The sequence below is a fragment of the Schistocerca piceifrons genome, chromosome 1 (genome assembly GCF_021461385.2).
Source record: "Schistocerca piceifrons isolate TAMUIC-IGC-003096 chromosome 1, iqSchPice1.1, whole genome shotgun sequence".
NCBI lineage: Eukaryota > Metazoa > Arthropoda > Insecta > Orthoptera > Acrididae > Schistocerca > Schistocerca piceifrons.
The window spans coordinates 1,134,506,827-1,134,532,573 of NC_060138.1; the positions used below are offsets into that span (position 1 = coordinate 1,134,506,827).

The 25,747-nt window shown below is 41.8% G+C and overlaps 1 protein-coding gene across 4 annotated transcripts in view; it reads left to right on the forward strand.

Annotated features, from left to right (window-relative positions):
* LOC124780558 overlaps positions 1 to 25,747 on the forward strand; it is a 110,460-nt gene that overhangs the window by 69,444 nt on the left and 15,269 nt on the right. For all 4 annotated transcript variants that reach the window (XM_047253791.1, XM_047253789.1, XM_047253792.1 and 1 more), the window contains exons 8-10: positions 2,683 to 2,810; positions 14,440 to 14,617; positions 18,303 to 18,483. In XM_047253791.1, coding sequence (XP_047109747.1) covers positions 2,683 to 2,810; positions 14,440 to 14,617; positions 18,303 to 18,483 — 487 coding nt within the window. The remainder of the gene's footprint in view (positions 1 to 2,682; positions 2,811 to 14,439; positions 14,618 to 18,302; positions 18,484 to 25,747) is intronic.

The window sequence follows — 25,747 nt, forward strand, 5'->3', positions numbered from 1 at the left end:
TGGTGCAGGAAGATACTGAATGCTGCAGGGAGTCCATTATTTGTTCTTTGATGGCAGGTACAGATGCGAAGGGGTTATGATATGCTCAATGTGGAATACAGCGATCCTCCGTTTTGGTGGTCAGATATAGTTGTAGGAATCTTGGTGACAATTATGCCTGCCCTCATGTTTCCACGTGTTCCATCATTGGATCACTCTCATATCTGAATGACCCACAGATCTGCAGACTGTGCTTTCTCACATGAGTATGTGGCATCTCTGTCTCCTTCACAGTGATTACTCAACATATGAAGCCGTTCACATCCCTTATATACCGTACTAGGCTTGGTAACAACACTAAATGTCGACAACATTCTACCTAGAAGGCTGCATCTCTAATCTACCTACCTGCCATGCCAATGGTGTGTGTGTGTGTGTGTGTGTGTGTGTGTGTGTGTGTGTGTGTGTGTGTTTGTGTGTGTGTACAAAGTTATGTTGAAATCCGACCATGACTTCTGCTGCTTTACTTTTATTGTTAGGCAGTGTGACATACTAAAAACAGTGCGACTTACTGTCTCACTAACTTTAGCACTTTGAATTATCATTTTCGTGTTCCCTTTGATAACAGTTAATATCAGTAATATCATTTAATGGTTGAAAAGTAAATGGTGATACTACACATAGCCAATCAAGTATGAGGGTCCTTAATGGATGTGAACATTGCTATACCATTACTACAGTTCAAACTGCAGTGAGGCATAGTATTTTTTGCAGTAACGAATTGTTGGCAGAGGTGAAAAAGGGGTAACTGACCTGAAAACCTCCTAGGACAGACTAAAGACCAGACCTTTGATGCCACCAAGCCATTCCATTAACCCACTTAAAGCTGAGTGGCACAAATTTGCATCATACCTGTGCGACACTAATAAATGGAAGATTAACTGTTTTTAGCACAGGAGCAGTAGATGCAGATTCTATATAAAGCTATCAACACTTGCAACCTATGTTGACACCTCCCGATTGTTTCAGATTTGTCTAGAACTATATTTGTATTTTTATTTTTTTATTTCTTTCTTTTGTGTAGGAATTTATTCAGGCACTAAGGGACGAAGTTGCACTGCTCTGCATAACTTAAGGATGAGCTTTATGAAGTAACATAAGATACTAACTACTAGGTGGAAATAAAGGAAAAGTGTGGGAGCGTGTTGCTAGAGGTCTTCCAGTCATGTGCAGAAAGTAGGACGTCACAAGATATGAGGTTGGTATGACTGTAGCACCAAATGAGGCTGGCCCCCGCAACATGAGGCAGTGGAAGGAATGGGAAGAGACAGCATATGTCAATCAGTGAACAGTTATGGTGCACTGGTGGTGATCTTCATTACAGTGTAGCTGAAAGATAACATTTGGATGCAGAAGATGGGCATAGTGTGAAAAGTGTAGCCCCAGAGATCGAGATTGGTCAAACCATTGCTTCATGTGCATGAGGAGCATTTCAAACCACAGGCACTGCTGTCCAAAGGCAACAGGCAAGAAGAGACATCAAACATTGAGTGCAGTTGCAGCTACATTAAACAGGAATCAAAGGCACACAATCCACAGTGGCACAGAAATTGCTTGGGGTGGTCCCTTTGCCCAACTACCAGTATGTTGTTTTCTGTTGACACCCGCACATCAGTGATGGTGCTAAGAGCATAGGGACTGAACTAAAGAGGAGTGGGATCACATGCTCTTCTTAGGTGAGAACAGATTCAGTCTGAGTAGTTCTTGTGGACATATGCTCATATAGTAAGAGGTGGGAACACGTAATGCGCTCAAGAACATTGCCGAACATGTTTGTTTTGGTAGCACAGGTGTTGGTGTGGTAAAGCACAATGTTGCATGGGAAAACTGACCTCCAAAGCTAAGAAGGCAGTACAATCACTGGTCAACATTATTGTGACATTGTACTCCTTTCCCATGTGTGTCTTCCCAGGGGTGCATTTGACCCTGCCTCCATTTTTATGGATGACAATGTGCAACTGCATCAAACAGCACAGGTGAAGGAGCTGGAACCAGGGGACATGCAGTGAACGGACTGGTCTGTCCATTGCCCCCGACTTAAATCACGTCAAGCACACATATGATGCGTTTGGAAGACAAAGTAATGCAGCTTGCCCATATGCACCAACAACTGTCCAACTGGTGGGGGAAGAACAACTCCTTACCACCTTGTGGCCATCATGGAATCACGTTGTAGAGCATACATTGCTGTCCACGGTACTCTCATACCCTATTAAGAACCATGTCCCACCCTTTGTAACATTGATGGTGCCATCACAAATCATGTTGACTTCAGTGCAATTATTGACTTTTAATGAAAGTGTTATTTCTGTTTATCTCATTGTTTATTTCTTTTAGTTGCCTTCTGTACTATACTGTACAGTTCTTTCTATGTGTGGTCCAAGAATCATCGAGCTGTGTCACTTGGCAGTGATTTCATGTGCAAGTTACTTTGTCGCTAAGTTTTCATCATTTTATATATTCAAAGTAATTATAAATCACATAAAGTTAGTTACAGAATGATTAGAGTAGCTTAAGAGAAACATCAGACCACATTTTGTATGTGTGGTTATGTCAGGGTATACATATAATAATTTGTTGTTTTTGCTGATATTGTAGTCGTGCATGTGTACTTAAAATTTACAAAGATTACATTTTTTGCAGGCAAAGAAGAAGTTACATGACTCTGTTGACACATACATAAGAGAACAGATAGATGTGGCAGGCCAGGCAATTTGTAATGCTGTTCTAGACAAAATAACTAATGGTGACACGATACTCACGTATGGATGGTGAGTTGTAATTTGATAGCATAGTCTTGTACACTTTTCAGTGAACCATGTTCTTTCAATAAAATTGATGTGGCACCATTAAAGCAGTTATTAATCTTCAGAATATGCGAGGTATGATCAAGAAGTAAAAGAAATTTTTTAATTTCACAGGCTTTTATACATCCAATTTTCAATTTTTTTATATTGTTGGTGCACATGGTATATTTGCATTTTCAGCTGTTTTGAATATTTAGTTTATTGTTGACAATCAGAAAAATTATGTGTTTTTGAATGCTTGGTGAAGTATTACTTTCGAAAAAGATGGATCAAAGAATTTGCATTAAATTTTGCTCGAAAAATGGAATAAAGTACAGCACTGCATTCAAAATGTTGACTGACTTTTTGGCAAATTTACTATTGAAAGACAAGAGTTTATGAGTCTTACGAATGTTTGAATCAGAGTCGAAAACTCGTTGAAGATGACAACCACTGTAGATGCCCTAGCACATCAATTTCTGATGAAAATGTGGAAGAAGTGAAGAAAATGATTCTGGAAAATCCCAGTCACCATCAGAGAGGCTGCTGATGATGTTGGCATATCCGTTGGCTCATGCCAAGCAATTTTTTCATGTGTTTTCAGTATGTAATGTATAGCAGGAAAGTTTGTTCCGAAATTGTTCAACTTTGACCAAAAACAATGTTGCATGGACATCTCTTGGGAATTTCTGAATGTAGTTGACAACAATCCAGAACTTATAAAGAAGGTTATAACACATGAGAAAACACGAGTATACGGGTATAACATTGAAACCAAGGCCCAATCGTTTCAATGGAAACTGCCTGAAGAGCCAATTTTTTTCAATTACAATGGAATATTACATCATGAGTTCCTGCCTTATGATCATACGGTCAATAAGAAATACTACCTGGAAGTCATGCGCCATTTTCGTAAAGTTCAAAGAAAACGACCAGAATTGTGGCAAAAGAACTCATGAAAATTGCGTCACGATATTCCTATATTCCTTGCACTCACACCTGAATGCATGTTCGTGATTTTTTGGTTTAAAAAAAAAACTGTTATATTGCCTCAGTATTATCTGGAAATGGCCCCCTGCAACTTCTTTCTATTCCTGAGGCTGATGGGAACCATGAAAGGATGTCGTTTGGCTACCATTGATGAGATAAAAACAGAATTGCTGGAGGAGCTGAACACCATGATGAAAGGTGAGTTTCAAAGTGCTTCCAAGATTGGAAAAAGCACTGGCACGAGTGTATTATATCTGAGTGGGATTACTTTAAAGAGGGGACAGTGTTGATGTTGATGAATAAATAAAGATTATTAGAGAAAAACAAAAACCTCCGTTACTTGCTGATCATATCTCATATATCAGCATATAATTCAGAAGCTGTTAAGGCCAAATATAAATGCTGGGAGGGGGACGTAGGAGAAAAAGGAAATTCTGAAAAGACCTAAATTAAGGAATGGTTCTCAAGTAATTGGGTTTTACATCTACATCCATACTCTGCAAGCCACCTGACGGTGTGTGGCGGAGGGTACCCTGAGGAACTCTATCGGTTCTCCCTTCTATTCCAGTCTCGTATTGTTCGTGGAAAGAAGGATTGTTGGTATGCTTCTGTGTGGGCTCCAATCTCTCTGATTTTATCCTCATGGTCTCTTCACGAGATATACGTAGGAGGGAGCAATATACTGCTTGACTCTTCAGTGAAGGTATGTTCTCGAAACTTTAACAAAAGCCCGTACCGAGCTACCGAGTGTCTCTCCTGCAGAGTCTTCCACTGGAGTTTATCTATCATCTCCGTAGCGCTTTCGCGATTACTAAATGATCCTGTAACGAAGCGCGCTGCTCTCCATTGGATCTTCTCTATCTCTTCTATCAACCCTATCTGGTACGGATCCCACACTGCTGAGCAGTATTCAAGCAGTGGGCGAACAAGCGTACTGTAACCTACTTCCTTTGTTTTCGGATTGCATTTCCTTAGGATTCTTCCAATGAATCTCAGTCTGGCATCTGCTTTACCGATGATCAACTTTATATGATCATTCCATTTTAAATCACTCCTAATGCGTACTCCCAGATAATTTATGGAATTAACGGCTTCCAGTTGCTGACCTGCTATTTTGTAGCTAAATGATAAGGGATCTATCTTTCTATGTATTCGCAGCACATTACACTTTTCTACATTGAGATTCAATTGCCATTCCCTGCATCATGCGTCAATTCGCTGCAGATCCTCCTGCATTTCAGTACAATTTTCCGTTGTTACAACCTCTCGATACACCACAGCATCATCTGCAAAAAGCTTCAGTGAACTTCCGATGTCATCCACCAGGTCATTTATGTATATTGTGAATAACAACGGTCCTATGACACTCCCCTGTGGCACACCTGAAATCACTCTTACTTCGGAAGACTTTTCTCCATTGAGAATGACATGCTGCATTCTGTTATCTAGGAACTACTCAATCTAATCACACAATTGGTCTGATAGTCCATATGCTCTTACTTTGTTCATTAAACGACTGTGGGGAACTGTATCGAACGCCTTGCGGAAGTCAAGAAACACGGCATCTACCTGTGAACCCGTGTCTATGGCCCTCTGAGTCTCGTGGATGAATAGCGCAAGCTGGGTTTTACACGACCATCTTTTTCGAAACCCATGCTGATTCCTACAGAGTAGATTTCTAGTCTCCAGAAAAGTCATTATATTCGAACATAATACGTGTTCCAAAATTCTACAACTGATCGACATTAGAGATATAGGTCTATAGTTCTGCACATCTGTTCGACGTCCCTTCTTGAAAACGGGGATGACCTGTGCCTTTTTCCAATCCTTTGGAACGCTACGCTCTTCTAGAGACCTACGGTACACCGCTGCAAGAAGGGGGGCAAGTTCCTTCGCGTACTCTGTGTAAAATCGAACTGGTATCCCATCAGGTCCAGCGGCCTTTCCTCTTTTGAGCGATTTTAATTGTTTCTCTATCCCTCTGTCATCCATTTCGATATCTACCATGTTGTCATCTGTGCGACAATCTAGAGAAGGAACTACAGTGCAGTCTTCCTCTGTGAAACAGTTTTGGAAAAAGACATTTAGTATTTCGGCCTTTAGTCTGTCATCCTCTGTTTCAGTACCATTTGGGTCACAGAGTGTCTGGACATTTCGTTTTGATCCATCTACCGCTTTGACATAAGACCAAAATTTCTTAGGATTTTCGGCCAAGTCAGTACATAGAACTTTACTTTTGAATTCGTTGAGTGCCTGTCGCATAGCCCTCCTCACACTACATTTCGCTTCACGTAATTTTTGTTTGTCTGCAAGGCTTTGGCTATGTTTATGTTTGCTGTGAAGTTCCCTTTGCTTCTGCAGCAGTTTTCTGGCTCGCTTGTTGTACCACGGTGGCTCTTTTCCATCTCTTACGATCTTGCTTGGCACATACTCATCTTATGCATATTGTACGATGGTTTTGAACTTTGTCCACTGATCCTCAACATTATCTGTACTTGAGACAAAACTTTTGTGTTGAGCTGTCAGGTACTCTGTAATCTGCTTTTTGTCACTTTTGCTAAACAGAAAAATCTTCCTACCTTTTTTAATATTTCTATTTACGGCTGAAATCGTCGATGCCGTAACCACTTTATGATTGCTGATTCCCTGTTCTGCAAATAGTTTCAAATAATTCGGGTCTGCTAGTCACCAGAAGGTCTGATATGTTATCGCCATGAGTCGGTTCTCTGTTTAACTGCTCAAGGTAGTTTTCAGATAAAGCACTTAAAAAAATTTCACTGGATTCTTTGCCCCTGCCACCCGTTATGAACGTTTGAGTCTCCCAGTCTATATCTGGCAAATTAAAATCTCCACCCAGAACTATAACATGGTGGGGAAATCTACTCGAAATATTTTCCAAATTATCCTTCAGGTGCTCAGCCACAACAGCTGCTGAGCCAGGGGGCCTATAGAGACATCCAATTACCTGCTTTAACCGTTACCTTCACCCAAATCATTTCACATTTCGGATCTCCGTCAACTTCCTTCGATACTATTGCACTTCTTATTGCTATAAACACGCCTCCCCCTTCACTGTCCAGACTGTCTCTGCGATATACATTCCAATCTGAGTTTAGAATTTCATTACTGTTTACATCTGGTTTCAGCCAACTTTCTGTCCCTAGTACTATATGGGCGTTGTGGCCGTTTATTAATGAGAGCAGTTCTAGGACCTTTCTATAGACGCTCCTGCAGTTTACTATTAGCACATTAATATTGTTATTCCCTGTTGCATTTTGCCTATTCCTACCTTGCCACCGAGCGAGGTGGCGCAGTGGTTAGACACTGGACTCGCATTCGGGAGGACGACGGTTCAATCCCGCGTCCGGCCATCCTGATTTAGGTTTTCCGTGATTTCCCTAAATCGCTCCAGGCAAATGCCGGGATGGTTCCTTTCAAAGGGCATGGCCGACTTCCTTCCCCGTCCTTCCCTAATCCGATGAGACCGATGACCTCGCTGTCTGGTCTCCTTCCCCCAAAAACCACCACCACCACCTACCTTGCCGCGTCTCAGGAGGCGTCTTGTCGGGCCTAGGGAGGGAATTCTCTAACCTAAAAAGCCCCCATGTGCACTCCACACGTACTCCGCTACCCTTGTAGCCACTTCCAGCGTGTAGTGCACGCCTGACCTATTCAGGGGGACCCTACATTTCTCCACCCGATAGCGGAGGTCGAGAAATTTGCAACCCACATCTCCGCAGAATCGTCTGAGCATCTGGTTTAAGCCTTCCACTCGGCTCCAAACCAAAGGACCGCGATCGGTTCTGGGAACGATACTACAGATAGTTAGCACTGATTCCACCCCGCGAGCGAGGCTCTCCGCCTTCACCAATTCCGCCAATCGCCTGTACGAACTGAGGATGACCTCTGAACCCAAACAGCAGGAGTCATTGGTGCCGACATGAGCAACAATTTGCAGTCGCATGCACCCAGCGCTCTCTATCGCCGCCAGTAGGGCCTCCTCCACATCCCGGATGAGACCCCCCGGCAAGCAGACAGAGTGAACACTGGCCTTCTTCCCCGACCTTTCCGCTATTTCCCTAAGGGGCTCCATCACCCGCCTAACGTTGGAGCTCCCAATGACTAATAAACCCCTCCCCCCGTGTGCCTGCTCGGACCTTGCTGAAGGAGCAGCCACATGTCCACTCACAGGCAGAGCAGGTGATGCCACACGGCCAGCCTCAACATTTACCCTCCACCTCGTGCGCCACGAACGCCGCTGAACCCGCCACTACCCTTGGTGAGAGGGTGGCCCAACCACGCCCGGTACCCGCGAAGATGTCTCGACAGCAGGGACAGTGGGTGAAGCACGTAACACCTGGGGTGTACCATGCGACGCACCAGACTCCCCACTGCTGCTACACTCCGAGGCAGCAGCCTGAAGACGGCTGACCGTGGCCATCAACACGTTTAGCTGTTCGCGAACAGTGGCCAGCTCCTCCTGCGTCTGTACGCAGCAGTCACACATCCTATCTATCCTAAGGAATCAATTTACGGAAGAGAGTTAATCAACTTTTAACTAGACTGCTAATTCACTAAAGGCGGCTGATTTAATGCTAAAGACTATAAATGGTTCACCAAATTGAACAGAAAGGTAGCAAATTAGTATAATCTTTTTAATAAAACTTGCTTCTCAGTCGGTAAAATTAGCTCATCTATGATTTCACTTCATAGCACTAAAATTGTTTGTCATATGTTGTAGCTGACAGTAATTAATTGAACTTAAAACTGTGTACTACTTTTATTAGGTGTATGGTATCCTTAAGTAATTTAGCTGGTATGAATGTGAGTGAGACCTGATGGATACAGTCTTACTGTGTTGTCAGATTCCTTGCCATTAGATTCTGCATTCGACTAAACATGATATTTCAGTATTCCATTTAACACCATTTTTCAGATGAAATATTTTGCTTTTTATCTGTCAGAACTAATACCACACAAGAGATCCCCCCCCAACAGCCTATAGGTTGCAGGAAGGGCTTGCTGCAACTTGTAATTAAAACCGTCTGCCAGCTGAAGCAAAGAACTGTGGTTTATTACATGTTCAGTGCTGAAGGACACAGGAGTGAGGTGACAACTTATGGCTCATATTTCATTCCATGTCTGTTAAGTGCTACTCCAGATATAACTTTGTGTGATATTTTTTAACACATTTTGTCCTGAACAATCCCAGTAGTCTGGTAGATGCATAATTTGACTTAATGACATGGCACGAGTGTATTATATCTGAATGGGATTACTTGGAAAAGGCGATAGAGTTGATGTTGATGAATAAATAAAGATTATTAGAGAAAAACAAAAACCTCCATTACTTGCTGATCATATCTCATATATCAGCTTATAATTCAGAAGCTGTTCAGGCCAAATATAAATGCTGGGAGGGGAACGTAGGAGAAAAAGAAAATTCTGAAAATACCTTAATATAGGAATGGTTCTCAAGTAATTGGGTTAATGCTAAAGACTATAAATGGTTCACCAAATTTAATGACATGGAATCTTATAAAGACAAGGGCTTAATTTAAGCCAGATGTTAAATCCCATCTTAACATGATTAAAGCAAAATACTCATTGTCCTAGCAGGCGGGGGAATGCAAATCTCAGGACACATTTATACCACTTTGACATTGCATGTTTACACAGCATCATTAGACAGCTACAATGGTGCACAGCTACAATGGTGCACAGCTACAATGGTGCACTTTCTTCTGTGAATAGAATGAGGGAGAGGGGTCATCTCTGATGAGACATCAGTTGAGCAAGATACAGTACAACAATTCTTCTGAGAATGGCAGCTGGGCAGGCCTGTGACATAGTTGAATGCAGGATCTGGTGGAAAACTCAAGAAGAATATAAGTCATTATACCGAAAAAGCCTAAATTCTCATTAAAATCAGTTAAAAGTATATTGGTATAACATCACTGGCAAAGGGAGAGATGTACAGTAAGAAACAAAGCTAAAAGAAGTGTGTGAGATCCACTGTAAATCACAAGTTAAAAGCAGCAAATAACTTACTTAAGTCTATTTGCCACAAAGACTGTCATTGTGTAGGAACATCTAGTAATAATAATCCACAAAACTGAAGAGTTTCTTCTTCCTCTCTGAGGAAGAAATCAATGTTGGCAATATTTGAGATGGGAGAGAAATATTTACATACTACTTAGCAAGACCAAGTGAGGTGGCACAATGGACTTGCATTCAGGAGTGTGGTTCAGATTGCTTCCAGATTTAAATTTCCTGTAGTTCCCCAAAGTCGCTTAAAGTGAATGGCAGGATGGTACTTTAAAAGGTACTAGTCAATTTACTTCACATTTATGTCTAAATCTAAGTTGTGGTCTGTCTCTAATTGCCTCATTCTCAAAGGGTGCTAAAATCTGTCTTCCCTGCTCCTTTCCTGTTTCCTAGCTGCCAAAACAAGAACAACTTTAAAGGAGCCAATAGTCACAAATTTTAAAAAGTTTAATCTTGTGCTTTGTTAACTCTGTAAAACCAATAGGCTATAGTACAGGTGCTGGAAAACAATAAATCAGATTGTGTGCTAGAACAGAGACAGAGACTTAGAATTAATAGTGAAATATCCCTTCTTAGTGGACCAATTTTGCAAAAGCATGCCTGTGAAATGTTCCACAGTCTGCAAGTTTGTGTGATTCATGAAATGCCACTAGGCAACACAATTATTGTCACAAAGGAATCGTGAATCAGCAGACCTCTATTATTTATTTGCATTGATGCATTACTGAAATAGATTTTTGTGAGGATTGATGTCTTACTTCAGCTGATGAGCCGAGGTTAGGGAGTCACCACTCTTCCCTGTAGCAAGCCAGCTGCACAAGATCCAACCACTGGACTGGAAACATGTTAACAATAACTTTTTAGTCTCCAAGTTACTGTTTACAGTATATTTGGTGGCCTCATCAGAGAAAAGCATCTCAGGATAACTCCCCAGAAACAATATGATTTACTCCCACTTTAATTCCAAGCAACTGTTTGCTCCCTAATCTGACACAAAATTGCCACATCAGCTGAGGCTAAATCACTGTACACTTGACTTTGAAAATCACATTGCCAATCAGGAATTACTATAACAAAGCTGCATCTGTAAAATCTCGTGCACCTGTGCTGGAACTGTAAAGTTTCTCTGTGAAATTTAAAACTGCTGTTAGCACTCCATATCCACATCTCATCAGTCTTGCCTTCTTCCCTCCACAAGAGTCCATAACTAACTGTAAGATTTTGGAACTTAAAGTCACTTCAAAAATTTAGACTTCTTAGCCATTTGGCTATCAAGCCACAGAACGCCATTTGTTTAGCAGCCATTTGTGTTATAGCTAAAAACACTAACTCATAACAAAATTTGTAAATTATCTTGCAGAAAAGTTCCAATGACATCACTGTTATTGCTCTGAATACTCAGTGTAGTGAAGGCATCCCAAACTGTCGTACTAATCTCAGATTTGGAGATAATCTCCTCAACCCAACCAGACTGCCAACAAACGAAGTATCCCATTTGCCTATGAAGATTTTTACATTTCATGTTGTGACTGGTAGAATAATAATAAAGAACTATGTGAAGCAATTTCACAAACTGCTTAAGTTGGTAAAGGATGACTCATAATTGCCAATAATTGGTTTAACTGCTTATCAGAGTATCATTTTGTTTAATCAAACTATGGGAAGTCCTGGTTGGAATATCAACAATATTATGAATGGGTAGATCACTGTGCCTGGTAAGGATAACACATTGAGAAAGACTGCTACACGTTGAGCTTACAGCCAATCTCTCTTTCAGAAAGGAGAATAAAAACTCGCAATTCACCCAGCCAGGCACACCCCATGCATACATGACCGCTATCTCCGATCACTCTGGCCAAAATGCAATTGTATTGTTCCAGCAGTAGCAGCAATCCAGAATGGGGCAGGGAAGGGAGGAGGTATAGCAGGATATGGCTGGAGGGAGAGGAGTCAGCGCTGCCTGGAGGAGTGTGCAGGTAGTAGGAGGCGGGATAAGGCTACCAGGAGCAGCATCAGGAGGCTGTAGGAGGAGGTGAGCAGAAAAGGAGAGGAGCAGAGAAGGGGAAAAGACTGGTGGTTGCAGTGGCAGAGAGTGAGGGGTGAGGGGACGTGAATTTGGAGGAGATGATAAGAGAGAAGAGGTGAAACTGTTGGCTGGAGACTGTGGAGACAGTGGGTTACCTTAGGTTGAGGACAGGATGATTTCTGGGCCAGAGAATGTGTTGTAAGGATAACTCTCAATGATGAAGTTCAGAAAAGCTGGTGGTGGAGGGCAGGATCCAGATGTCCTGGGTTGTAAAGCAGGCAGTTGAAATCGAGCATCTAACGTTCTGCTGCATTTTGTGCCAAAGGTGGTCCACTTTTCTCTTAGCCACACTTTGGCAGTGGTCATCCATCCTCATGGACAGCTGGTTGGTAGACATACCAATTAAAAAAAAAAAAACAAAAAAAAACTGTGCACTGATTGCAGCAGAGATGGTATATGATATGGATTTTTTCACTGGTGGCCTAGCCTGTGACAGGACTGGAATAGGTAGTGCTGGGTGGGTGGATTTGGCAGTTCTTGCACCTGGGTCTTCCACAGGCATGTGATCCCTGTGACAAGGGGTTAGGATTGGCAGTGGCATAGATGTGGGCTAGGATGTTGTGGGGTTTGGGTGGATGATGGAACACTACTTAATGAGGTAGGGAAGGATCTTGGGTAGGATTTCCCTTGTTTCAGGGCAGGGTGGTAGATAATCAAAGCCCTGGCGAAGGATATGGCTCATTTGTTTCAGTCCAGGGTGATACTAGGTGATGAAGGGGGGCACTCCTTTGTAGCTGACTTTTAGCAGTGGTGGGAGGATTGGATGTGTGTGTGGGGAATGGCATGGGAAATCTTTTTGCAGACCAGGTCTGGGGGACAGTGCCTCTCTGTGAAAGACTTTGTGAGCCCTTCAGCGAACTGGGTAAGGGTGTTCTAATCACAGCAGATGCACTGTCCCTGAGTGACCAGGCTGTGTGGGAGGGATATTTTGGTGTGGAAGGGATAGCAGCTGTTGAAATGCAGGCATGGTTGGTGGGTTTTATGTGTACGAAGTTGTGGATGGACCCATCAGAAACGAGCAGGTCAACGTCCAGGAAGGTGGCTTGCTGGGTTGAGAAAGACCAGGTAAAGCAGGAGGAAGAGAAGTTGAAGTTGTGAAGGAATTGGGATAGGGTGCCTTGGCCCCGAGTCCAGATAATGGGATCCAAGAGGTAAAGGAGTGTGGTTGGTGGGGAGTCGGTGAAGTAAGTTGTTGATATCTATGACTTGGGAGGCTCAATTTTGGGTAGGTGATTGGAAGTGTTGATCAGTGAGGGCCAAAATTCTTTCAGTGGAAGCACAATAACCAGCTACAACGGGTTGCTCAGGATTGTTAGGCTTGTGGATTTTGGAGATCAGGTGGAAGGTAGGTGTGTGTGTGTGTGTGTGTGTGTGTGTGTGTGTGTGTGATGTCAAAGGGGTGAGAAGGGAAATGAATTCAGGAGAGAGGTTCTCTGACTTTTTCCGCAATTAGGATGATTAGGTCAGGATCTGTTCTGGGGCTGTGTTTGGCTGTCCTTTCTTCTGGTGAAAAGTTGTTCTTGGGAAGGGACCAGGGGAAGGAGGTGAGGCCAAGTTGGATTCTTGAAACGTGACCTAAGGGTGGTTAGGTTAGAGGCGGGGAGGATAACAGGTATGAATGGGGATTAGGTTGGAGGGATTGGTGGCAAAGGAGTGTTCCCATTTCAAGGATTGAGAGAAGGAGAGTAGGTCTTTGTCAAGTCCAGTGTGGTTAAATTTGGGTGCAGGGCTGATGGTGAGGCCTTTGGATAGGACTAGAACTTCTTTGGGGCAGAGTATTTTGGTGGAAAGGTTAAAAACAGTGTTCTGGGATTGTTTCAGATATGGATGTAGTGGAGTGGGGCAAGGAATTTCGGTTAGCTATACAGATGTGAGTGCTATGAGGAGTTAATGAGGAGGAACACTGTGGGTAGGTTAGGAACTGGGTTGGCAGTAGGATGTCAGCAGACTGGATAACTTAGAGGTGGTGTCTGGAATGCTCTTCCAGGTGCTGGAGTGCAAGGGATTCAACTTCAGAGATATGATGCTTGTGATAGGGATTGCATAAGTAGCAGTATCTTCTTGAGGGAGCAGAGGTGGTTCTGGGATACCTGTGCTTGGAGATGCGTTTTTGCAATAATAAGTTTTTGAGGGACAGAGACTGGTGGAATCTGAAAATGTGAAGGTCAGTGTGAAAGAAGGGGGTGGGGCTATCCTTCCCCGTTCCCCACTCCACTCCAAATTGACGCTTCCACTCTGTGCAGAACAGTTGAATTCTGGCCAGAGTGACTGCAGATAGTGGTCGTGTGTGAGGTGTGCTTGCTTGTGTGAATGTGTTTTCCTTTTCGAAGAGGGCTTTGGCTGAAAGCTCAGTGTGTAACAGTCTTTTCTTTGTTTTTGTCAGCAACTAAGCATGTCGTCATATGCTGAGTAGAAATGTGCCTTTTCATAATATTTTGTTTAGTAATCTATAACTATTATTAATTTATAAACAATTTTCTTTATTTTCAGTTCATCGTTGTTGACGAGAATTCTGCTGAAGGCTCATGATAGCGGGAAAAGATTTCATGTTGTTGTGGCAGATGGGCGGCCGTGGCTTGAAGGGCGGGAAATGTTGCGCCGACTTGTGAAGCATGGCCTAAAATGTTCATATGTATTGTTACCTGCTGCCAGTTTCATCATGCGTGAGGTAAGGTTCAGTCTCCCATGCCTGTAAAAGTTTTATCATGATGTAAAGCAAAAAGAAAAGTAGAACACCTGTATAACAGTGTGATATAACAGCAAAAGATTGTCAAAACAAGATGATGAACAGCTGTGGACTGTTAGACTGGTGGTTTTTCATCAACAGCTCTTTTGCCCAGATGGACAGATAATAAATCTGGAAAATTAAATGAAACATGAAATACACTACTGGCCATTAAAATTGCTACACCAAGAAGAAATGCAGATGATAAACAGGTATCCATTGGACAAATATATTATACTAGAACTGACATGTGATTACATTTTCACGCAATTTGGTTGCATAGATCCTGAGAAATAAGTACCCACAACAATCAGCTCTGGCCGTAATAAGAGCCTTGATACGCCTGGGCATTGAGTCGAACAGAGCTTGGATGGTGTGTACAGGTACAGCTGCCCATGCAGCTTCAACACAATACCACAGTTCATCAAGAGTAGTGACTGGCGTATTGTGAAGAGCCAGTTGCTCGGTCACCATTGACCAGACGTTTTCAGTTGGTGAGAGATCTGGAGAATGTGCTGGCCGGGGCAGCAGTCGAACATTTTCTGTATCCAGAAAGGTCCGTACAGGACCTGCAACATGCGGTAGTGCATTATCCTGCTGAAATGTAGGGTTTCCCAGGGATCGAATGAAGGTTAGAGCCACAGGTCATAACACATCTGAAATGTAATGTCCACTGTTCAAAGTGCCGTCAATGCGAACAAGATGTGACCGAGACGTGTAACCATTGGCACCCCATACCATCATGCCAGGTGATACGCCAGTATGGCCACACACCGTCAGGTGGCTTGCGGAGTATGGATGTAGATGTAGATGTAGATGGCAATGAGGAATACACGCTTCCAATGTGCGTTCACCGCAATGTCGCCAGACATGGATGCGATCATCATGATGCTGTAAACAGAACCTGGATTCATCCGAAAAAATGACGTTTTGCCATTCGTGCACCCAGGTTTGTCATTGAGTACACCATCGCAGGTGCTCCTGTCTGTGATGCAGCGTCAAGGGTAATCGCAGCCATGGTCTCCGAGCTGATAGTCCATTCTGCTGCAAACAATGTCGAGCTGTTCGTGCAGATGGTTGTCTTGCAAACGTCCCCATCTATTGACTCAGGGATCGAAACGTGGCTGCAGGATCCGTTACAACCATGCGGATAAGATGCCTGTCATCTCGACTGCTAGTGATACGAGGCCGTTGGGATCCAGGACGGCGTTCCGTATTACCCTCCCGAACCCACCTATTCCATATTCTGCTAACGGTCATTGGCTCTCGACCAACGCGAGCAACAATGTCGCGATACGATAAACCGCAATCGCGATAGGCCACAATCCGACCTTTATCAAAGTCGGAAATGTGATGGTACACATTTCTCCTCCTTACATGAGGCATCACAACAACATTTCACCAGGCAACGCCGGTTAAGTGCTGTTTGTGTATGAGAAATCGGTTGGAAACTTTGCTTATGTCAGCACGTTGTAGGAGTCGCCACCAGCGCCAACCTTGTGTGAATGCTCTGAAAAGCTAATCATTTGCATATCACAGCACCTTCTTCCTGTTGGTTAAATTTCGCGTCTGTAGCACGTCATCTTCGTGGTGTAGCAATTTTAATGGCCAGTAGTGCAAGTGTGGAAGGGAAGGGAAGGTGTGTGTGTGTGGGGGGGTGGGGTGTAATATTAGTATTGGATGATGATGAGAGCAGAGAGATAGTGAAACCTGGTGCCGGCGCACAGACTGTTCCAACCAAACAGCACCAAGGGGGCCACCGAGCTTAACGTCTCTATTAGACTTATGGGTCACTGTCAACTATGTCACATACCCTTACTTCATGAGAGACTGCAGAGAGATTTGTTATTTAAACCAGGAAATTGGTACAAAGTCTAATGATCAGAAGTTTACGCCACCACCTCTATCCCGCTTGCCAGCCAAATACTGACATTGAAAATCTATTCCACTGCCAGGATTTGAGCCAGCTTACTCCCAGTTCAAGCACCATTGACCAAGCGTGCGTTAGCGACCTTTGCCTTGGTGATGGGTACTAGGATGATAGTATTTCTACAGCTTACCCCACTCCCTGAGAGACATTTTTTAAATTTTTTCTAAAATTGTGATTAATGTTAACTGCTTGCATACTTTTAGTAGATGAAGAAAAACTAATTATAATGCAAATTGATGTAGTTCTTAATTGGCTATCCCATAAATCCATCCAGATTGGGCACTTATTTATTAAGAATGAAAGCTGTTCGGAATGTTCCTTAAAAAAAGAAAAAGTTACAGAATATATTTGGAGGTTTTATTCATATTTGAATACATATCCATCAAAAATCAATTAAAATACACTTTTTTTTTTTTGCTGAAGCTGTAGTTTTATTTGAAACCAGATGTTTTACTCCACATTGTTGACCACCCTCAAACATTTGGTCATTTTCAAGAGGATTTGTATGCAAGCTTTTAAGTACACATTAACTGATCATATATGATGCTAAATTGAAGAACCAAATGTGACCCTATTTACATAGTCACTATTTAGTCTCTTCCCATTCACTGGTGTAGTGTGGCTGTACTTAATTTTGAATGTGGACATACTTGGGTACACTGTTGTATGATAAGCTGTAATAGTATGGTTAATAGTCAGTTGGGATGCTAATGTTCTGGAAGTACTCTCTCATGTTCGGTTCTTTGTTGTGAAATAAACTACATTCTGTTAATTTTATACATATGAACATATCTAAAAACAAAGATGATGTGACTTACCGAACGAAAGTGCTGGCAGGTCGATAGACACACAAACAAACACAAACATACACATTAAATTCAAGCTTTCAGGAAAGAGGGAAGGAGAGGGAAAGACGAAAGGATGTGGGTTTTGAGGGAGAGGGTAAGGAGTCATTCCAATCCCGGGAGCGGAAAGACTTACCTTAGGGTGAAAGAAGGGGTATACACTCGCGCGCGCGCACACACACACACATATCCATCCGCACATACACAGACACAAGCAGACATTGTGTCTGTGTATGTGCGGATGGATATGTGTGTGTGTGGGGGGGGGGGGGGGCGCGAGTGTATACCCCTTCTTTCCCCCTAAGGTAAGTCTTTCCGCTCCCGGGATTGGAATGACTCCTTACCCTCTCCCTTAAAACCCACATCCTTTCGTCTTTCCCTCTCCTTCCCTCGTAACTGATGAGGCAACAGTTTGTTGCGAAAGCTTGAATTTAATGTGTATGTTTGTGTTTGTTTGTGTGTCTATCGACCTGCCAGCACTTTCGTTCGGTAAGTCACATCATCTGTGTTTTTAGATATATTTTTCCCACGTGGAATGTTTCCCTCTATTATATTTATACATATGAACATACGTACTTGAAAATATCGAACTAAAAATTCACCAAAAGTGTGGTGTAAAACGTTTATTGTGTAAAAAAAAACTCTTTTAATACTTAGTGGATTAATTAATAAGAAAGGAACCAACTTGCTACTGCACAATCACGTGAGACAATGTCACAATAATTTGGATTCAAGGATTATTATATTCATACTGTGCATCTCTTGTAATGAGAAATAATAATTCTTTGTAGTCAAATTATCTGTTTGTTTAAAAACCTATGTAATCACATTGGAACCATCCACAATTCCACAGGCAACAAAGGTATTACTTGGAGCCCATGCACTCCTGGCAAATGGATATGTGATGTCTCGTGCAGGGGCCTCGCAAATAGCTTTGCTTGCTCACACTTACAATGTGCCAGTCTTGGTTTGCTGTGAAACTCACAAATTTAGTGAAAGAGTGCAGACTGATTCCTTTGTCTACAATGAACTTGGTAAGTAGGCATAAATCACAACTGTAAGTAAAAATAGTTAGATATCTTTATTGTATTGTATAAAATATTTAGCAGTGTTAAATAGTTTACCAAATACGTGTTTCAAATGGTGATGAAGAACACAATTAAGTTTCGTGTAATTGTTTGTGTGTGAATGGGGACCTTGAGAAGCATATTAGGTCTAGCCACTGGTGATTTGTATGCAAATCAGAGTCTTGTTTAGCCACCAAGTGAGGTGGCAGAGAGGTTAAGACACTGGACTCAACAGTAGTAAAGATCAGGGTTAAAATCCACTTACAGCAGATTTAGGATTTTAGCAATTTCTGTAAATCACTTCAGGCAAATGCAGGGATGATTCCTTTGAGCAGGACAGAGCTGATTTACTTCCCTGTCCAAGCTTGAGTTCCATTTCTAATTACCTCATTTTGACAGAATCTTAATCAGGGAAAAGTTTTCATTTGTTCTTTAAGGCTGTCATTATGACTTCGACTGCAGTCATAATTGTGTTGTAGGGTCAACTAAAACTCATATTTGGGGCGACATGCTGCAGAGCCCTGCATGCAACATTGTGTAAGAAGTAGTGTGTTTGAAAATATTCATTAGTCCTGTCTGTGAACTTTAAGGTTTCCCCAGTTAAAAGATGTTTGAATAACTTCTGGGACTGCAGATAGGTAAATTTGTCAGAAAGTGTCGACATTTCGAAAGGTAAACCCCCGCACCTCACCTCCTCCCTGCTGCCACCCCTAATTTTCAAAAATGGTAGAGATTCCGGGATGGTCCATTTCAGCAAGAACACTTGCTATTGGCTGGATCCGACTGATGTTAGTGAGAATGCATAGTGCAGCACAGCTGTGGGTTTGCATGGCAAATGCACCAAACCGCAGCCATTGGGGCGTATTATTCGTTCATTTTCCTGTTGATTAAATTTAATAAAGATCTGGACAAATCAAATCAAGTGGCTTGACAGATGTATTGCACCTTAGGACCAAATAAACCATATTTAAGAGGGGAAAATAAATCACTTGTTTGATGAAGAAGCAGATGGTAATGCAGCCTTTTCCAGATTTCTCTTTATCATTTACCAGATGAAGATATAATTCATAGCTCCTTCCTTCTTGTGGCACATTTCATTCTGGCTTCCAACTTAGTGTCTTAATTCGGATTCCTAATCGTGTTCTTACAAAAAGAGCAACGACTGTGTCATGAATCTCGGGTAACTTTTGTTTAAAGATATAGTGCATTTTACAACCTTTTTTTATGTTAGCACACTTGTTTGCATGAAAAGCAACAAATTCTGCTGCAAAGTACAACACTTTATTTTTCCATGCTGGCATTGGATGAGAAACATCCCCACAAGATATAATTGTATTCACTCTGAATTATGCTTTCGTACTTTACTTTTTGTTGCTGGAAAAACCAATGAGTTATCAGTGTCTTGACATTGTAATGCGATATAGCCTCCAATGTATTTCAGCACATCTGGGAGAACATGAGAGATTAGAGTTGTCGCACACTGTTCCCACATCTCTTAATAAGATTTTTTTCAACTTTCGCAGTTTCTGGTATTTCTTATACTTGTGATTCATCAGCATCATTTCTCACAGTGTCCACGTAGTATAGTGGTTTAGACACACTCATCATATGCTGAAGGTTGAGTGATTCAATCTCATCAGGTGCCTTTTTTATTTTTATATGCATAACTTTTATCGTTATTATATTGATTTAAACATATTATTTTATTTGCTCTTTTTCATTTGGAATCTTTGTCCATACTTTTTATGTATTAACTTTGATTTAATTTCTACCATTTTATCATTTTACACTCCTGGAAAACAAAACTTAGTACACCTGGCAAGACAACATTGATGCGCTGATGGCATATGCCACTTGGGAGATAGTAGGTGTACTGATAATGGTTTCAACATCATCCATCAACAGACAGAATAGTGGCATCTGTGTCTGCTCTTTAATACGAATGCTCATATGCTCATAGCGAGAAGGTTCAGTGTGATGCAAACGTGGAGCAAGTAGGCAACCATGCCACAGAGACGCACTTGTGCTTTCTAGAGCCAACTGAGCGAGTTTGAAAGGAGTTAAATTGTGGCCTGAGTGGTGAGACGGACGTTTCAGAGCACCATACAAGTTGGACATATTGTATCAGCTGTGGAACGATGCTGGTATCGGTGGTCATGTGGACATTCTCACCTGTAGAAATGGTACTGTGTGTCTGCACAGCGCAGGCGCCCACCAGTATCGTCATATTGTGAAGGGCAGCGGTGGCAGATCATACAGCTACCACAACACAGATGAGAGGGCTTGTGAGACCAGACATGTCAACATGAACTGTTGTGAACCAGATGTTAGTAGTGGGACTACAGGCGTGCACAATCTTCTGCTCATCACAACATAGACATGCACTGCTTGACTGGTGCTGTCAGAGGATCACTCTGAAGATGGAATGGTGCGCCGCAGTCTTCATCGATGAAAGCAGATTCTGCCTGGCCACAAGAGATGGACTTTAGTGCATATACCTGGTGAATGTTGTCTCATAGAGTGCATTGATCCAAACTTACTGGCCCCACCCCAGGCTTATTGTCTGAGGTGTGATAAGCTACAAACTTTGGTGTTTCTGGAGGGGATGCTGACCAGGGCTGGGTATGAGCAGAATGTTGTTAGACCTGTTCTTTTGCCATTCTTGCAATAGGAAGGTGATGGGTTGTTCCAGTATTCTCTGCAAGATGTGCAGCAACTTCCTTGGCCAGCATGACCTCTGGACTTGTCCCCAATTGAGCATGTGTGGAACACGATGATGGGACAAGAAGTGACTCTTCAACCGACAACTCTTACAGAACTATGTCAACACGTCAAGCATGCTCAGCAATAAATCTTAAATGAATTGGAAACCTCTAAAAGGAAATGCTAATTTTTTTTTTCATTGGCCGTGTATATTTTTGCCCATGAATTTAGTTTTATTAATAACTGTCTTCTTTTATTTAAACCTTAATCTCTGTTATTTTGTCCATAGTGCAGCAAGAATTCGTGTTTTAAATGTTTGTATGATGACTACTGTCAAAAAAACATGTGCATCTTGTAACGAAAAATACGTTGTCAATACCATTGCATAGCTAATACAAATAGATTATTTTGTTTTGTACCCTATAGATTGGTATTTTCAAATGCTTATTAAATACCAGTATTATGATAGATAAATACTAGTAATTAAAAATCACATCACAAAAGTTTCAGATAAGAAAAGGATGAGAGGAAGAAAAAATTAGAACAAATAAAAAAGTTAATATGATGATTAAAATGATGCAGCAAAGCATTAGAAATAAAAATTATTTGTATAGCAATTAACTAAATAACAAGAATGATCAAAGTTATTCCAGTAAAGATGTAAAAATAAAAATAAAACTGTAGTATCATATGTAGGGATTTGAACCCACAACCTTCAGCATGTCAGGAACACTACGCTATGCCACTGGTTTTGGTAAAGGCATTATTTTTAAGTTTCTGCCACATGATGTGAAAATGTCCATGCATTTGCATCAAACTATTCATTAACATTTCAAGAGCTCATCTTTGAATTTTTCATCTTTTGAGCAACACTAATGCCCTGTACCATGGTGCAGTTGCAGTAACCCATGCTCATATTGACACAAAAAGAGTTATTTTCCTTGGAGGCACATCACGATTTCCATGTTCTACTGAATGCACAGATACTCTACATGACATCACAGTGCAGAAGGAAGTGTGGGAAATTTTTGCTTGCCAGGGGCTAGAATGGCCTACTTCTTTCTTTATATAGGGTTTTCTAGAAATGTTGCGACAAACTTCAGGGGAAGTGGGGCACATCATAAAGATTGAGAATTGCATAGCAACCTATGGTTCAAAACGACTGGGCTAGGTGGTAGCAGAGGTCAGAGACCAAAAAGGAAACAAAAGCATGCTTCATTTGAAACATCTTTTATACCTAATGAGTAAACACTGTGTATGATATGAACACATCTCTAATATTCCAACAGGTGCTCAAAGTTAGCACCATCAGTCGGTACGCATGCCTAACACGTTGAAACACACCAGGAGTGTATTCCAACGGGTGCTCAAAGTTAGCACCATCAGTCGCTACGCATGCCTGACACGTTGAAACACACCAGGAGTTTCTTTAATTGTAGCAGCTGCGCAGACAATTCTTGCGATATGATCCATTTTAGACTCCACAGGATCGTGATACAAGAGATTTCACGGCTCCCCACAGAAAGAAATCAGGGCTCAGTAAACCCAGTGAGCGTTGGGGCCAGGGAACTGGTCCACCACACCCAATCCATCGAAACAGGAATGATCTGTTCAAATGCACACACAGCCAGTCCAAAATGAGCAGGTATCCCATCACAATGGAACCACATTTTTTACGCATATTTGTTGGAACATCTTCAAGCAAGTGGTGTTCCCATCCAGTGCTCTCGTGTACAGCACCACCTAGCAGTGTATGATGACTTTTGCAGCTGTGGGCTGCCGTGCAATTCGCAATCCTTATTATGTACCCCACCTCCCGTAGAAGTTTGTCACAACACTTCTGGGACACCATGTATGAGTATACCTTAGGGGGTACTAGTTGAAATATCAGTGTTCTTTTGAAGAGTTTATCCAGCCACACACCCACAAGTTACTTAAACGACTTTGCTGTCTCCTAGTGGCTTCATGAACATTTGATGAAACCTTCTGTTTCTGTGACACTCGTTTTCAACCTTCATAACATCTTAAGCTTCATAATAGTTGCTTAGTCACCTTTCTTATTCCCTTCTTTTTCACATGATGCCAATTGTATTATTTATTAGTATATAGTGTTAAGTATGTTGTAACAATAACACCATCAGCTGCATTTACTGATGTTGTTTATAGGAAACTGGTTTCAACGTTGATGACTTTTGCAGCTGTGGGCTGCCGTGCAATTCTCAATCCTTCAGGTCCCTCTATAATCATTTTGGTAAAGGTAATCTTCACCATACTTTATGTTGAAGGTCGGGGGGATTGCAACAGTGTCCACAGAACTATGTAGGAGGTCAGGGGAACGGGGGGTGGCAGGCATAATTTCATTCCAAGCTTTGTTAAGCACCATGTGTCAGAAAATTGTCTCTGATCTGTCAGTTGTCAAGTGAGGGATTACCTGGTTATGCGCTACCCATTCCACGAGTACCTCACAAACTACGTAGTGTTTATATTGCTTATGCCCTCCATGTGGAATACTGATACTTATATACTTATTACCAATCTAGAAGGGTAATTATAATGTTCTAACTGATCAGTGTGCATTAAAAAAAAATTAAATTTCAGCATATCACATATTGTAACTTCCATTGGCAAACCTAAAATTTTATGTTAGTGCTTTAATTCAGGAATAATTCTTAGGAACCTTATACTCCCCTTCCCCCTTTTTTCTCATCTAAGAAAGAGTGCTTTACAATCAGTAACAGTACAAAATAATGTAAGTTGCTCATCTTGCTTAACTACTTTAGCATCCGTTACCAAGAAAAGATGACAGTTAAATCTGGGGTGAAACAATGTCTGCTTGACAAAGACATGACTCTCTCTCTCTCTCTCTCTCTCTCTCTCTCTCTCTCTCTCTCTCTCTATCTGGTGTTTTTTTAAATATTTCTCAGTTTTACTGGGTGTCTATGGCCCTGGACAAGTGGGATAAATCCACAAAGTTTTTATTGTTTTAGATTTCAGTTAAATATTTGTAATTTTGACTGATAAGAACTGATTCCCTAACAAAGAATTTGACTTTAGCCCACTGCTGCAGAGTAATACTGCAGCAATAAAATATAAACTATAGAAAAATACCAAAATAAAACTTAATTGCAAAGAGATGATGTCATTTACAACAACAAAGCACAGTGTACACACAAGCGTCTCCCGACAGCAAAAAGTGTCAAGGGCTTTAGGACGAAAACTGTGCAATACTTCGTAACAGAAAATTGCTTTCGATGAGCATGACATCACAACTATTTACATTAGTTTCGTTTGATCGGTAGCTTGCGGGCTCACGCACGTGTGCAGAGCTGAAGTTACATATAATCAGTGCCCTCTACTGCTCCTGGCTACTGGAAGTGCAACTGCTAGCTACATAAGCAGTAGCAGCAAGCAGCCAGATTCTAGCCAGAAAAACTTTCCTAGTGCACCCAAGCTGCCAGATCTGCACATGCAGAGAGTAGACCAAGTTGTTGTTGTGGGGAGGGGGATAGCCTTTACGTTACTCAAGTTTACGTTTAGAGATTTTGCTGTTTTCTCTGTGTCATTCGCTCTCACATCAAGTGGGAGGGTGGGGGGATTGTATGAATTTGTATGGCTGGGAGCTATCAACTGAATTAAAATACGTTCACATTATTACAGAAGACTGAAATATGTTATAATTTTCAGTCTTCTTATTTTATTTCCACATTGTTGGCAATCAAGCATTTATCGTCTTGCAGAATAATGAAGTTATTTTTGTTGAGTTGCTAAAGCAATTAATCTTTCCTGCAGAGGCAGCCAACTTATTTGAAACTAAAGTGTTTCATTCAGCACCATTTGCTAGTTTCAACTGTTTGGTGAATTTCAAATGAACATTTTCATCTTCTGGCACAAATGGCATAACCTCAAAAAGAACAAACATGAGATTATGCAGTAGGGGTACTCCAAGAAAATTGGCATCCCAGAAAACGTACTGAAAAGCTTATTTTCAGGTATGGGCCTACTTCATTGTGAATCTGGACATACGAATGCGCACTTAATGCTGAATTATGCATTTTAGTGTGGTTTGCGAAATTCCGATGCTCTAGGAGTATTCTGGTGTTTCTTTTATGATCTACATCTACATCTACATCCATACTCTGCAAGCCACCTGACGGTGTGTGGCGGAGGGTACCTTGAGTTCCTCTATCGGTTCTCCCTTCTATTCCAGTCTCGTATTGTTCGTGGAAAGAAGGAATGTCGGTATGCTTCTGTGTGGGCTCTAATCTCTCTGATTTTATCCTCGTGGTCTCTTCGCGAGATATACGTAGGAGGGAGCAATATACTGCTTGACTCTTCGGTGAAGGTATGTTCTCAAAACTTCAACAAAAACCCGTACCGAGCTACTGAGCGTCTCTCCAGCAGAGTCCTCCGCTGGAGTTTATCTATCATCTCCGTAACGCTCTCGCGATTACTAAATGATCATGTAACGAAGCGCGCTGCTCTCCGTTGGATCTTCTCTATCTCTTCTATCAACCCTATCTGGTACGGA